This window comes from Numida meleagris, chromosome 16, assembly GCF_002078875.1.
Source record: "Numida meleagris isolate 19003 breed g44 Domestic line chromosome 16, NumMel1.0, whole genome shotgun sequence".
Lineage (NCBI taxonomy): Eukaryota > Metazoa > Chordata > Aves > Galliformes > Numididae > Numida > Numida meleagris.
In genome coordinates, this window is record NC_034424.1 from 2,157,569 (window position 1) to 2,173,664 (window position 16,096).

General features: G+C 53.5%; 1 protein-coding gene across 1 annotated transcript in view; it reads left to right on the forward strand.

The window, feature by feature from the left end:
• LOC110407044 (collagen alpha-1(I) chain-like) overlaps positions 3,208–16,096 on the forward strand; it is a 41,056-nt gene continuing 28,167 nt past the window's right edge. Inside the window, exon 1 of the mRNA XM_021414259.1 lies at positions 3,208–3,326. Coding sequence (XP_021269934.1) covers positions 3,269–3,326 — 58 coding nt within the window. The 5' untranslated portion in view covers positions 3,208–3,268. The remainder of the gene's footprint in view (positions 3,327–16,096) is intronic.

Here is a 16,096-nt window from a genome sequence, read left to right on the forward strand (position 1 = left end):
GTGGGGGATGTTCTGCGGGGCCAGAAGGTCACTGCTCTGCGAATCAGTGGAAATCAGCACTTGAGGAAGAAAAGCCCAACCCGCATCACACGCTCTCAAGGAACCGCGTCCTCTGCGCTGCAAAGCAAAGGGCTCCTGGAGCGCTTCTGGGCTTTGTGCGCCGTGGCAGGGGTCTGTAATCCCCAGCAGCCCGCGGTTGCGCTAGAAACCCGTGTGTGTGCGCACAGCCCCGCTCAGCACGCGGGTGGGGAGGGGGCCACGCGCTTACCCCCCGCCCCGTAACACCCGCGCCCACCCCTCTTGTGCCGGGGGCGGAGGAATGAATGGAGGGGAGGGCAGGAGGGTGCCGCTCCTCACCCCCTCCCCTTCCGCCGCGGGGGTCCCGCAGCGCGGGGCGGGAGCGGGGCGGTGCGGAGCTGGGATGCGGCGGGGCCGAGCTGGGGCTGGGGGCCGGGACCGGGACCGGGCGCACGATGCGCTTCGGGGCGCTGGCTCTGGCGCTGCTCTGCGCGCTGCCCCTGCGAGCGGCGGGGCTGGAGCCCCCCGAGACGGGCTCCGGGCTGCAGGCAGGTAGGAGAGAACCCTCCGTAAAAGGTGGTGATGGGATGAGGCGGGGGGGGTTTGGGGGAGACTCCCTGAGGATTGCTCGCGAGCGGTGGGGATGCTCGAGGTGGCGGTGTCCGCTAGGATGCACTGTTCAGCCAGGATTGCGGGCGCGGCAGCGCGGTGTGACCCTCCCGTAGCCCCGGGGCTGCCCCCCGCCCCGCACCCGGGGGGCTTCGCTGCTCCTGGGCTGCCCCAGCTCCGTATCCCGCACCGCTGCTGGGGCTGAAGGGGGGATGCTCCTCGTGGGCTGCTGCCAGTGGGGAGTGGATTTGGATGGGGGTCATTGTTTGGCACCAACGTGGGGAGTCTCGGTGGTAGGGTGATGCTGGGGCAGAGTGAGGTGGGGGTCTCGCTGCAGGAGTGGAGCAGTTGGGTCTGTGTGTGGCTCCTCTGATGTATCCCATAATATAATGCATTTGTGCATGCCATGGTTGAAACCCCCGTATGGGGGCTGCAGCACGTGTCCCTCCTCTTTCCCAGTGCCATGAAACTTTTGGGGACTCTGGGTTCCCTCTGTCCTGGTGGCCGCAGGATCAGTTGGCCCCTGCCCAGGCTGGGGGACAGCAGGGTCCTGGGGAACAACACGGTCCTGGCACCTGAACAGGATTGGTTTGCATGGAGTGAAATGTAAGCCAAGGTTTGACGATGGGGCTGGGACGTGTCACTGGGAGGTGTCGGGCTGTGTGGCGGATGGCGGGGACTCCGATAACGATGTAAAAGAGGACGTTTGTTCCGCAGGGATTTTGTAGGATGAACATCGCTGCACTTGCATTGCACTAACGCATCCAGGTCCTGGCCCTAGGAGGTGGCCCCATGGAGCGCAGCACAAACCCTGCCCCAAACACCCGTGTTAGGCCCGGGTTGGAGCACGCCAGGGGCTTCTGTGCAGCCACATCGCTGGGAATGCGGTTTCGAGAGGGAAAGTGCTGGGTATCTCAGTGGAGCTTGACTCCGCCTGAACCTTGGCTGGGAAGCGGTGCAGCTGGCAGCCTGGGAACCGAGCACGATCCGCATTCCAGCGGCTGAAACCAGAGCGGGATCCAAAGGGTGGATAAGGCACTGGGGGGTGGGGGGTGGAAGCTGGGTGATACGGGGCAGGGAGGGGGCTGTGCGAGAACGCAACCCAGAAATGAACGTGCACGGTTTGCTGTTAATTAAAGCTTAGAGTCACCCAATTAAAATCTCAATTAATTAAGGGAGGAGTGGCGTGTGAAGAGGCAGCGCTTGGCTGTGCAGACGGTGCTGCTCGCCTCGGGGCTGGTGGAAGTTGTCCTTCAGTCACTGATCCTCCAGGAGAGGCGATGCTCGGCGGTGTCATTCACGGAGTCATGCAGCACTCCTCAGCTCTGGCGTTCTGCTCGTTGTGAGGATGTGTGCGAGGGCTTTGCACATGAAATGGTGCGAAATTGTGCGCAGAGTGTAACGCGTTAGTGCAGTTTGTGCGTGCACAGAGCGTATGCTTTATGTGCTCTGCAGCCCCTTGGTGTGTGTGTGTGTGTTTGCGTGCACACAAAGCTTACAAAGCAATGTAGATCTGAACAAGTTCACAAGTCAAATGGCTTAAAAACCCCAAAAGTCCAGATGTCATGTCTCCTGTGCTCGACTCTCCGATGCATGCATAGGTCCTCAGTTCTGCCACTATATGACATTCTTGCTCTTTTCCCCTCACATGGTCCTGTGCTGTGCCCTGGGGGTGCCCCAAGGATGGTGCTCAGCACCTATCCCTGTCACGGAGAGCAGCTGAGTGCTGCTGCCTTCCTGCAGTGAGCGATGCTGGTGCTTTTTGCACCCTTCCTTTTTGCACCATTCTTTTTAAATTCCACGGTGCTGAGGAAGAGTTTTGAGGGCAGAAGCACGCCTTTCCTAAGGGGACAAGAAGCGTGATGGATAGTCCGCGTGCTGCAGGTCTATGGCTGTATAAGCTGCCCCGGGGAGCTCAGCCAGATGATCCATGCATTGCGCCTACAGGAACATAAACACTCAGAGCTGCGCTGTGATGCCTCACCTGCATGTGTCAAACATTGCCCAGTGCCTCATGCTCCCCCCCCCAGCGCAGCCCCCCAAGCACACTTCATGGGCTGACATAGCCTCCCTCCTCCTCCTCTGGCCAAGCAGGCAGCCTGCTTCTATACGTTCAGTATGTGCTATGTAAACCTGTGGTGTCAGTCTTTGCTCTCACGAGCCATGTGTGTGTTGGAGAGTCGTGGGGCCGGTGCCCAGGCAGGGGATGCTGGTTTGGATTCTTGGAGCTCTTGGTGGCTGCACGTGGTTAAGGCTCAGCCTCCCTGCAGCATGGAGGGAGTGTTCATTCCTCTGGGTTTGGGTTGGTTTGAGGTTGCGTGGGGAGGAAAGTTTGGGAGCTCTGCTGGAGATTGCATCCAAGGGGGGCTGTGCCCCAGCACCCTGTGTGCAGAACAGGCTCTTCGTTTACCCAACCAGATGGGGAAGTTGGGGCTTCAGGAGCTGTGTTAACCCTTGGCCTAGAGGTCCTAATGGGACGTCTCCGTGTGCTCACCGGGCTCCAGCACTGAACACTTTGCTCATAGAGGAGCGGTGTTCTGAGAGCCACTACAGCACTGGGAGCATTCAATCCAGGGGACCTTCACCTCCCGGGTACCCCACGTCCTCCCCACAGCATCCCCCATCCACCCACATCCAGGAGATGTGGACAGAACAGGGCTGTGGGTGGATGGGGCACACACGCAGTGGTGGCATCCATGGTGAGCGCCATCCGATTGATCACAGCTGGACTTTGGGAGCGGGTGGCTGCTTCTCCCAACTCATAGCAAAATGAGTGTGTCTGTGTGTGTATGTGTGCATTGCTCCCTATTTTTAAACAAGCCGGGCTGGCTCCATGCCCTTCCATCCCCTTGATGAGTGAGCGTGGGGCCGTGGCTGCCAGCTGCTGTTAAGGCACTCCTTGTCCCCAGCGTCCCCTCATTGTGTGAGGGATTCATCCAACCTGCAGCCCCTGTGACGGAGCGCTCATCTGAAAAGCTTTGGCCGTCAACTGGGAGAAAATCTGGGACATAAGCATCCTCCTCCCCGCCTTCCCCACTCCAAGAACTCGAGGGTGCAACGCTGCGACAAAAGAACACCTTCTGTTTAGCGCACGTCAACCTTGACAGCGCGCCTCGGTGCCACACTGCCGGTAATTAGTGCTGTGCTAATTACTGTCTCGAGCTTTGCCCGGCTCTGCCGTGCCCGTTGCTGGGGATGGAGTGCTCATGGAGCTGTGAGGGGGATTTCTGCAGTGGGATTTCTGGCTGGGGAAGGGCATGGGGCTGCACGCACAGCCCTGGCTCTCTGGGCTCCTCCTTGGCCCAGGCGTCCTTGGTGACAAAGGGGCGTCCTCGCATTTCTGTTTGGAGGATTTGGTTCAGCTCCATGCTCTGATGTTCCTCGCCCACTCACAATGCACTAAGCCCCAGCAATGTGGTGAAGGACTGTTTGGTCTTCTCTCCAAAATGATCATCCCAGGGCTTGGGAGGAAGAGGCTGTAGGGTCTCTGTGATGGAGAGGTTCTTTTATTGAGGTGTAAAGTGGGATCTTTTGACATAGTTAAGGTCTTTGTAGATGAGTTCATCATTTGAAAACTGGAAGTGGTTGGTAAATGAGCTGGTAAATGAGCTGGCAGACAGTGGGAGATATGTTGGGAAGTGAATCTAGCCCCAGACATCAGAGCTAACCCACAGCGTCTCCTCCACGTCTTCCTGGCCTCTTTCCAACACAAAAATGCTGTTTCATCAGTTGAGATGCTGTGATTGCACGCAGTTTTCCCTTATAAAAAGCGTCTTAAGTTCTCCACTGGGGAAAGTGAACCAAATCATTCCACTTCAGGCCAACCCCGGGCAGACTGCTCCCAGCCCAGGAAGGCTGCACTACAGCCCACAGTGTTTCACGGTTGTCCCAGGGCTGTGTCACCCCTCTGTCACCTCCAGGTCCAGGGAGGGAGCAGCTCTGTCCATCCCCAGCCTGAATGTGACCCCACAAGGTCAATGCTGAGATCCCTGCAGATGAAATAGGATGGTCCATTGCCACAGACCTCTTCCAAAACATTTCATTTGGGAGGAATGTCAGGAGATCCTATTTTTGATCCCAAACACCTCGGCAAGCTGCCTGGCTATTTTTAAAGCATCACTTTTGCTGCCAGCAGGTTTTCTCTGCTCTGAGGAAAGACGGATGGCACTGAAGCGTTTCGGTGTGTGGTCACCACGGGGCATCGAAGTGCAGGTGGAAGTAGCGATGTTGCTCCTGGGGTGGGATTTCTTATGCTTGCTGAGTTCATTGGGCATTGGGGTCCCATCCAGGCTGGGTTGGGTGAGCTCTGAGCATGTTGCAGAGGTTGCTTACGTAATCGTGGAATCATTAAGGTTGAAAAAGACCTCTAAGATCATGAGGTCCAACCATCAACCCATCCCCACCCTGCCCACTAAACCCCCAAAGGGGTTTTGTGTGCTCCCCTGGCCAAGAGGAGAGCAGGAGACTGAGGATGCAACTCATGGGAACAAAGATCTCCAGTAGCTCATGTGCTCGAAGGTCCTGGCACCACTTTGGTGAATTCCTGTGGGTGCTGCTCCCCGAAACTTACACCAGGTGGGCAGAGCTCAGCATCCCCTGACTGTGCTGTGAGGAAGGGGCTGGAGCTGGACACAGGTTCAGCAGAGTCAGCCTGGGGAAAAAATACTTAATTTTTGTTGTTTCTTTCTGTAGAGGATGAGCAAAGGAAAGGGAAGCATGCAGACTATTTGTCTTTCAGTATCTAATGGGGCTGAAAGAACGGATGGGATAGACTCTTTAGCAGAGTCTGTTGTGATAGCACAAGCAGAAATGGTTTCCAGCTAAAAGAGGGGGGATTTAGACTGGATGTAAGGAAGAAGTTGCTTACACTCAGGGCAGTGAGGCACTGGCACAGGCTGCCCAAAGAGGCAGTGGTGCACCATCCCTGCAGATACCCAAGGTCAGGCTGGATGGGGCTCTGAGCACTGATGGAGCTCTGGGTGTCCCTGCACACTGCAGGGAGTGGGACCAGGTGGCCTTTAAGGTCCTTTCCAACCCAAACAATTCTGTGATTCTCTGATACCACAAAGACATCTCAAAGCCCTTTGGAGTCCCGATGTGTACTGACTCTGAGGTGAGATCTCTTTGCAAGACGATGTGCAACCAGCAGATGATGCTCCATTAGCTCTTCTCTTTCTCTTTTTTTTTTAACCTGCTAGACATGACATTCTGAAGAAGTGCTGTTCTTTCACCAGCTTGCTCTGTCTCGTGTTCATGTACTGCCTTCCCTACTCCATAAGTGCCAACATTTTCCCAGTGCAGCACCATCAGAGCCCTGGATGGCAATGGAGGGAGGTGTTGGTGCATGAGCATGTCCAGCAGCTGTGGGGAATGCCACACTGTGCTCCCCTGTGTGTGCACTGGGTCTGGAATTTGTGACAAACGTGGGAAACAACTTCAGCTGGAATTTGAAATTTCTATTTTTTCTCCCAAGTATGCACTTCAAAATGAATGGCTGAGATGAATTTTTCCTTAAAAAGGAAGGTGAGAAGGCAGCCACTTGGAGCCCTGCAGCCAGAAAAACCTTGGTGCAGTGGGGTTAGCAATGCCCCCAGAGATCAGTTTGAGGTCAGCCAAAATATATTTTGTCTCCTCAGTTCCACCCCTGAAGCAGAGCTGGTTCTCAACCCCTGTCATCTCCAGGCTGGCACTTAACATTTCGCATCTCTGGCTCCATGTGTGCCTCCTGGCAGCAAAGGGGCATATCCATCCTTGTGACAGAGCTGGAAAACGTGGACGAGGGAGGAAGCCGCCTGGAGCTCAGGGACAGTCCCTGCTGGGGCTTTGTCTGCCTTCCTGCTGCTGAGCCCTCATCCCTTAGGGCTGTGATTCCAATGGCAGCTTGCAGTGGGGAGCAGGCGCTGTGGTGGCACCCACCTCCGTGATGGCCCCACGCTTTGCAGGATAAGCCCTTAAGCTGCTAAACTCGCTTTGGGCAAACCCCTCTTCTTATGGGTCTCTCCTAACGAGCGGATCAGGCACCTGCCCGCCCTAAGCAGTTCTCTGAATCCTTATTAATGGTTTCATTATAATGCCTCGCTCGTGCCTTCTCTCTCCAAGTGAACGGACTTTTGGGAATCCTATACCTTACAGTGAAAGTGCCGTTAGTTTTCTTCCACAGCTCTGCTGGTTTTAACTGTAACCTCCCATGTTGGCTGTAACAACCCTTATGCTGATTGTATACACCACTTCATTTGCTTAATTTTGGCCTCCTTTACAGCTGGAGCTGTGGCAGAGCCGGAGCATGACCCGAACCCTGCAGCCCTCCTGGAGGCATTAAGTGATGCTCCATCCCAGCAGCCTCCTCCCCCAGCCCTCCACCGCAGCCATGGGACCTCCATGCCATGCAGCTTCCTGCCTCCCCTGAGCCAAACATGTGCAGAGGCGGCCGTGGATCCCACCCTGCGTGTTTAACACACCCAGGCTGGTATTTCCGCCGTCTCCCTCTCCCCCTGCACGGCCCCATTGCCAGAAACAGCATCAGCCATCACTGTGACCTTGACCTCCAAACATTTCTCCTCCCCCCCCACCCCAAACATGGAGCATCTGGCACACAGCTGGCCCTGCTGGTGCTTCTGGGATGTGTCTGGTAGGGGGAGACCCTGACCTTGGAAGTGGCCCTGAGGAGATGGATGGAGTGCATCCTTTCACGGTGTTCAGGAGAGGATTCCTCCAGTGAAAGGGCCCGGTGGCTGCGCAGGATGTTATCAAGGATTTGACCGTCACAGGGCGAGGAGGGCTCCAAACTGACTCCAGCTGTTAGGAATGAGACAGATCTCTGGTGTGCTCCTGGCTTCCAGCCATGGAAATCGACAGCAGCTCTGTTAGGGCCATTTGGAAGAGGGAATCAGCTCGTAGTGGTTCATCCTTTCCTGCTGCTGCCAGCAGCCGTGCTGCTGTGTGCTCCGAGCTCCGGGCCAATCCAGGTACCCAGGTATCCCATCCCCTGAGCATGGCATGGCCCTCTCCTGCCAGCACATGGTACAGGGGAAAGAAGTTGCCCTTGTTTCTTGGCTGGTTATGTGGATGATCCATCCCTCTGCAGAGACTGAGCAGAGGGCCCTGAGGCCCTGAGCATCTCTTAAGAGCTTCTCTTTCAGGTCACAGAATCACAGAATCATTAAGGTTGTGTTTTCCATGCTTTTCTCTACAGCTGTGGGACTCAGGAAGGCAAACTAAAGAGCTTTTCACGAGTCTGGTAGCTGGAGCATCAAGTTATTGTCTGTGCCACAAAGTTCTGTTGTCTACCAAGAACAGATTTCCAGGGCAAAGCAGCAGGACCGAGGCCCTGCATCCACACTGTGCAAGTTTTGTATTTTCTGCTTTGAATTCCAATGCACAGGATGTGCTCCACGTTCAAAGCATTACACGTCCTCCAATACCTTTTTTTTTTCTGGCTTAGTGTCACCGCAAATGCATCTGTTTGTGTGATCGGGAGATTTGCATCCATCAAGCAGCTCAGCACTGGGGAAGCCCTTCTCCTGCACCATCCCATGTTTCAGAGGTGCTGGAGGCATTGTGGTGCACGTGTGCCTGCAGACAGCCCCGGTAGCAATGACTGGAGAGAAGAGTGGGCTCTTGAAATGTAGAAATAGGGAACTTTAGGGAGAAGAGGCGTTTGAACCTGATTTCCCCACATTTTATGGCAGCGTTCTGATCTCGGGGACATGGCAGGAGGTGAATGGCTCCGTTGGGTCGCGTGTCTGAGAACTGGCCCCCTATTTTTCAGATTCTGTGTCGAGTGGTTCTTACTGTATTTGGGGCTGAGCTGATTCCTCACAGCACTTGTTCTGTAGGAGGTTTGTTGGGAAAGGCGCAGCAGCTCAAGCCAGTGCAACCTTTTACGTTATTTTTACTTTGCTTCACTTCCAAGCTATAAAAAAAAAAGAAGAAGAAAAAGAAGGAAAATTGGTTCTTCACATAGCTCTGACAGAGCACTGAAACACACTGCGAAGGCTGGAGGTGCTGCTGCAAGCCCAGCATGACCAGTTGCTGCAGCAACCTCCAGGACGTGTCATCTGCTTGCTGGAGAACACGCTCGCCCTGTTAGTGAGGGGCTGAGTTCACAGCAATTCACATGTTGCTCTGCAGATAAATCTAGCAGGTATTGCTGGAGTTAGACAGCAAAAGGATGTGCTCTGCCCTTGGGAGAGACAGGTGCAGAGACAGAGAGAGTGGGAGAGCATTGTGTGGTGTGTGCAGCACCTCAGCAAGGAGGTTGTGCTGCCTCCATTGGGTTGCTCCTTATTAGGGCCTGGGGAACTCCCAGGAGAGGTGTGGGGAGGGATTTGGACATGCAGGGCCAGGAGGAGCTCTGCTCCTTGGCTCCTCTCCTCCTTCATAGAATCACAGTATGGTTGGAGTTGGAAAGGACCTTTAAGGGCCATCTGGTCCAACTCCCTGCAGTGAACAGGGGCAACCACAGTTCCATCAGGTGGCAGGGCAGTTGGATGGACTTCCCACTTCACAAAGCTGGGGAGATGCCAGTCTGGGTTAGGGGTGAGGTGGGCTTTGGGCTAAAGGAGTTCTGGTGCCTCCCAACCCACACGTGTCTAAAAGGATGGTGATTTGCATGGTGCTCATCACGGGAGAGTCCAGTTCTGGAGTATGTCATACTGGAAGTGATCTGCAAGTGATATGGAACAGAGCTGCAGTGAAGTGTTTGCTGTAGGCGTTATCAAATGGGATGTGATACACTAAAACAGAAGACAGGTCTACAGAAGACAGAGGAAAAACATACTTGGGATATTCATCAGTTTGGCCTCCTCCAGGTAAATAACAGTGAAGCTGAGGTGTGGTGTGTTTGGGGATTTGCCTCGGTGGGCTTTTGTGGACCCACAATGGGGCCTCTAGTGGAGGTTTTACATGCTTTGAAAATAAAGTTTTTGTTCTCTTCTTTTGGAACTACGCTGATATCTCAGGTTTTAAACACAGTCTCCCTTTCACTGTCCAAACAGCTGTCTATGACTGAGATTGCACAGAATAAAAAAAAAACAAACCATGAAAGGGTTGAGTCGCCCACAGAGACAAAGCCCCGCATGAGGCTGACTCAAAATGACTCAGCCTTTTACTTTCTTATAGCCAGATCAGGGAAGTTTTCTGCGTGACACCGATTTCTTTCCAGCAATTTCATTCAACCCTGAGACCAACCCCTCATCTGATGAGAAACGAAGGGTTGAAATCTACCGTCTACAAAGCCCCTTTGGTCCGGCCTATGGCCATGGACAGCCAGGGTCAGGCTCAGGACCTCGGACAGCCACAGTGGATGGGAGAGCCGTGATGAATGAGGGCACTCAGCACAGTTTGGGGCATGCTTGGTTGGCATGGGGACATTGCCATTTCTCAGACTTAGAGCATGGCTGTGAGCCTTGAAGGCACCCACAGGATCCCAACGTACCAACAGGGAAGCTAGGTTGCAGAAGGGAGCGTAAAGAACTTGGAGGAGCATGCGGGAGTTTGGTAAAGGTTGAAACCTCAACAATTGAACAGTTTGTGCAGGGAAATTGGCAGCCGTGGGTGTACAATGAATCACAAATGTGCACATGTTTTGCCCGAGGTGAAAAGCGGAGTGCTTTTTGGCTGGGAAATGTCAGCTTGTTAGCCTGGGAAATGCTCCTTTTCTGTAATATTTTTCCATTTTTTTCTTTCCCTCTGTATTGGTGTGAGCGGTGTTGCAGGGAGCAGGGTGGAAGGGCTGCTCCTGTCTGCCCAGCATCCTCCCCTTCCTCTCCCTTTTCTGAAGGTCCCCCAGGCCAGAGGATGTGCAGGGCCAGGAACATTTGTCCCCATCAAATGAATGTTAGCACCAGATCAGAGCCTGGTGCTTTGCAGGGAGTTCCACTGTCTCCAGAGTGAATAACTGCAGCCTGACGTGACTGTGTTTCAGCAGAAGTGAGCCATGTGCTGACCTGCAGCCATTCTTTTCAAGGGGAAAATTGGCTGTGCTGAACAAAGACGTGGCTGGGAATATCTCCCCATGCTAGGACAGGTTTGGACAGATGCAGCACCTTTGCCAGATGCTTGTGCAACAGGGAATCTCCCACGTTAGACCCCATGCAGGTGGGAGCTGCCTTCTCTGCCTTGGTCCCATGCAGGCTCCTGCTTTGTTGGACAGTTTGCTGGGAAGTCCTTGCAGCTGCTTCCCCAGCCTCACTTGTCACCACTGGAACTGTGAATCCTCGTCAGCTGAAATGGATCTGAGTGTGACTCTGCTGTGTGTGTCAGGGCTGCCTGGGACTGCATGGCATGAGAGCATGGGCTGCCCAGGGTGGGATCCCTGCTCTGGATCCAGCTCCTCACTGGGACGCAGTAACACAGTGCAGGGAGGTGGCAGTGCCCTGAGCCAAGCCTTTGTAGTTGCAAATCTGATTGCACCCCAATGAAGTCACTGGGTCTTATCACACTTGGAAAACTGTGCTATCTCCCTCCATTACCTTTCTCAACAACCTTGTGGGTCCTTGATAAAGCATCATGAGCCCTAGGAAAGGGAAACAATGACCATGGCCTGCAGAGCTGGATACTCAAGCACTGGGTCATTTGGTGAGTAAAGGATGTCCTACCTCCATCTGGCTAGAGAAGCACAAGTGCCACTGTTATTGTCTAAAGAGTTGACAATGTGCACAAGGAGAGTTAACAGCTCATTACTGTCTGTCAAGCACACGTGTTGAAGCATACAAATAATGAAGGCCAAGGAAAAAGGCTAGCAGGGCATCCTTGGTTGCATGGAGGTTGCCCCTTTGCCTGCTCTTCTCCAGCCCTGCTGAAGAGTCCTGCACTTCACATCTGCTGGCAGCAGTCTGGGGGGAACATCAGCCAGGTTACAATAAATGTGCCTGATATTTTATTTGTTATTTCGGGTTGCAATGAAGAAGATAGCCATCGGTTCTGTCAATGCGAGGACTGGACAGCGGGGCTGCTGGGGTTAAAAGCTGCAATGCTGACTGCTGTGCACGAGGTGCAGGAGATCTCTGCTTGGCACATGGGTCTGGGGTGAGTGGGGAGCACAGACGTGGGAGAAGATGGCAAGGACCTTTTAAGAATTTCTCTGGATGTGAATTAGCTTGGAGAAAATACAAAAAACCCTCTTTGTGTAGGGTTTGCATATTGACATCCTTATCGCAGCAGGTGTGTTCTCGTGCTGTAGATAACACCATCCCTGCTCCCATGTAGGGCTGTGCAATGCTTGTTAGTGCAGACTGTATGAGATGGAGTTTACCAAAGCCCTCTATTTACACTGGCTGTGCAGATTTGCTCTTTTTCCCTCCTGCTGCAACCTCTACCAGAACGGAGCAGCTTTTGGTGCTATGGTCTGACCCAACAGGGCAGCACGGTGCCGGGACCCGCAGCCCCTGGGGCTGGGTGCACAAAGCAGCTTTCAGCACGGTGCTGTTCCTCTCTTGCAGGTCTCTGATACTTTGATTGGAACCCGGAGAACTAGAGTGGCAGGGATCAGATCCAACGCGTGCTCCGTGGCAGTGCGACAGATGGCTGCTGGCACGGGATCACAGCCTTCCCACTGCCTCCCAGCAGTGACTAACAGCGGGGCGTGCCGCCTCGGATCCGCTGTGCCTTGCACATCTCCGGTGCTCTCAGGTTTAGGGTTCAGTTTCAGCCTTGGATGACGTTAGGAGGAAGTTTAAAAGCGCTGTTAGATTAAACCTAACCAACCGTCCCATCGCTGGTGGAAGGAGCGGAGGAGTTCAGGGGCAGGATCTGCTCTGGGCTCTCATGGAGCCCTCCTTTGTTGAAATGAGGGATTTCTATTTGGGGCCTGGACGCACTGATGTTGATGTTCTCAGGTTGTAATCTCTCCCAGATGCATATGCCTGCAGCAGGGGAAGATGCCAGTCGGACCGCTTCCCTTGCTGCTCGAGACACTTTGGGCACTGTTGAAGTAATAGCTCAGGCTGATCTGTGCCAGGCTTTCAGATAACTAGCCCAGCACACTGGGAAGTTAGGCTGGAGAGATGTCTGTGAAGATCAACTTCTAATGGAGAAGAAGGGGATGGAGGCACTCCAAAAGTAGGCATTGCCCATCAAACCGCTGCTTCCACCCCAAGCTCTGCAATTGTGTTTCTTTTTGCAAGAGGAGGTCTCCACCATCACTGCTTCTCTGCAGACCGTGCATGTATTGACACCTCCCAGCTCTATAAAGCAGGGAGACCTTTGGGACACGAGCCCCTGGAGGGCGAAGGTTTGCAGAACTCGCCGTTAATTTACTTTGGCAAGGAAGCAACACGGAGAAGCTTCTTTACGAGCAGCAGCAAGAGCCAAAGTTTTTGGGACTTGTCCCCACTTGCTGTCACACACGTTCTACTAGGATGTGCTTTATGCCTTTTTAAATGAATCACACCGAATTCTCTGCGTGAATGTTGCAGACCGCTCGTATCTGGTTTACGCTGACTCGTTGCAATTCGGTAATTAAGTTTAATTGCTATAAGGCAGACTTGAACGGATTGAAGGATGGCCGTGAGGGGATTTGCACAGGTTTAAAGGCAACCCATTTAAAAATCCCCTTCAAGCTAAAGCTATTAAGTCCTGAATATAGATAAAATGTCAGTTCCACAGTGCTTATTGGGAAGGGTACGTGGAGAACGAGGTGTGCGGGGTTGAGGTGAATTGTAGCAGCCCAGGGCAATTTCCTATAGACCAGGAGCTTCGCTTTGAGGTCAGAGCTCAGGAAGGAGATGGCTGAGGAGCTCAATGAGGTGGAATTGTAGGATCACAGGATAACTTGTGTTGGAAGGCACCCTACAGCCCCACAGCCCCACCAGTGCCATGCTCCGGTTGCCCCCCACCAGATCAGGCTGCTCAGTGCCCCATGCAGCCTGGCCTCCTGTCCCTTGTGGCCAGCATGTCCTCACTCAGGGTCACCCCGCGCTCCCAGCTTCCCTTCCTGCTCCCCGGGCGCTGTCCCCAGAAGCCCCATCCCCATCCCTCTGCAGACCCCGGCACAAAGCAGCAGCAGTGTGCAATGCGCTGGAAGCCCGCCCGTGTTCGGCTTTTCCTGTCCGAACAATGTGTGCAGCAGGCTTTTCTTCCGAGAAGGTTTTGCTTCCCTGATGTTCTCTGTCCTCTCCATGGGTGGTTAGAGGCATTCGCTCCCCCTAGGAGCAATGTGCTCTTTCTTTTTCTTCCTGCCTTGGCTCTGTCCCCTCCAACTTGCAGCCACTGAGTCACAACCAAATTCTCTTTGCTCCCCAGAGCAGGGAGGGGAAGGTTCAAGCCCTGTTGCATAACCCTCTGAGCGGACACACACCACCCTCAGCTTAAACCTTTCTCCTGTGGCTTGTGTTGCACTTAATAATAAATCACTGGGCAAACAGGGTGCTGAAAATGGTAGGAAGCCAGTGTGGTGCAGAACGGATGGCTGCCGTGGATGTTTTTTTTTAGTACAAATAATGCTAGGGTAGAGAGAAATGGGAAGAGCTACCAAAGGGCTGGCATCCTGTGGATGCTACACTGCAGAGGTGTCCTTGTCCACCTGCAGTGGGCAGTCAGCAGGCAAGTCCAAACAGATGTGAAGATGCCATTCTGTTTGTATTTTGTCATTGGTTGGGTTGGTTTGTGGTTTGTTTGTTTGTTTGTTTGTTTTCCCCCTTGCTATAGCATTCAGTGTTTCACAAGGTCATCTATTTGTGGGTTTTTAGGTAGTAAAGGGCACTTATGCCTCTGTGTGTGGAAATGGGAGCTCTGTATGGCACTGGGACCAAGCAGGTAGGTGAGCCCAGCAGTGTGTGTGTGCAGTGCAGAGCCCTGCTCAGGTCACAGCCCCAGCACAAGCAGTTTGCTCTGAGGAGCAAGACAAAAATGCCAAATGGTGGAGGAGCACTGGGAGGGCCACCTGGCTTTGAGCCCTTGGTTACTGGCTGGGTGTGTGTTGGTGGTGTGAGGGGCCAGGAAACCCTTGTCCTGGCACAAATGCCTCTTCTTCCATCATTTAATGCATCATTTCCATTTCCATTTAATTTTAGCATTAAGTTTTAGTGGTGATGTGCGAGTTTCTCCAACTCAGAGTTTGGAAAGGCTGCAGATGTACAAGGGCTATGAGCCTACGCAGACTTTTAGCGCAGTATTTCCAGAAGACACTCAGAAATTGGAGAGAAGATCCACGGGGACGTGCACTCTGTGCCCCAGCCAACAAGCAGGGGACTGTCTGGTGGCTTCGTCCAGCCCTGTCACTTCACATCCCGAGCAGCAGAGCCACGTCTAGAGGAAGTGATTGACTCTGACACATCCTGTGATGAGTTCTCCCAGGGCTCCAATTATGTTTTCCCTTGTTTAATATCATCTCTTTTTCCCCTCATGTCCCCTCCTTGGGGAGAAATTCAGCCTGGGCAGAAGCTCTGTGTGTGCAGATGAGCCAAGAAGGGATGAGTGTTTTAATTTCTGCCACCTGTGCTGCAGCACTGGGGATGGAATGGGGTGGGGTGGGGTGGGACAGGAGGGGACCAGTAGTGGCCCTGAGAGCACCAATGGGCCCTAATGACCCTGAGCAGCCTCATCTGGGACCTCCACCTGCAGCCTCTGCCCCACTTCAGAGCAATGCTGGCGAAGCAGAGGGTGCTCATCTTTCAGCCCTGCCCAAAGCTTTGCCTTGGGGTTGTCCTCTGGGTCCCTAGATAGACCAAACCATGCTCTGGGTTTCCTGTTCCTCCTCTTGTTCTTGGGCATTTTAACTGTCTGGGGCCTAACGGGGGCAGGAAAGCCCTGTGTTGAAGACAGGAGCTTACGGTGGTACAGGTGCATTGGGAAAGTCCCTAGCACCAAACAGTGCTGGGTGCATGCAGACCCTTTGCCTTAATGTCTCCTCACCTTGCCATCCTAGATATGCTGGTGCTTAATGGAGATGGAATTTGTTTATAACTTCTTAGAGTGTTTCCCTGTGTTTCTTTGCCAGTTTTCAAGTGGTTTCATTTTGTAACAGGGACGTGTACTTTTCTTGAGATTTACTGTTCAGCTTTACAACCATTTCTTAAATTGCACTCACGTGTTCGTATGGAGGCAGGGAAGGGGATGTTGGTCCTGGGCCCACCTCTGGGCTGTGCTGGTTCCCAGGGAGTGTAATGTAAAGAGAGAAAAAATAACCTGCTCTGAAACACAAAGCAAGCCCATGACATTCCCGTAACAAGCAGAAACCCTGCAGTGCCAGAATGGGAGTGACCCCGGGTTAGTCCTGGGGAGAAGCTGCAAACAGAGGCTTTGGTTCTAAGGCTTTGCTGCTGCTTTATTTAGGAAGGCACGTGCTTCGCTTCACCCTGCGTGTTTTCATGGAATGTGGTTAACATCCATCACATGCTCAAGTCATGCATTAAGCCCGTGCCCTCCCCGGGAAAGCTTGCATTTAACCATGCTATTTACTGTAGTGAATCCTCAGCTGTGGTTTGTGTAGGGTGGCTGTTCACCTGCCAGCATCCCCTGCTTTCACACC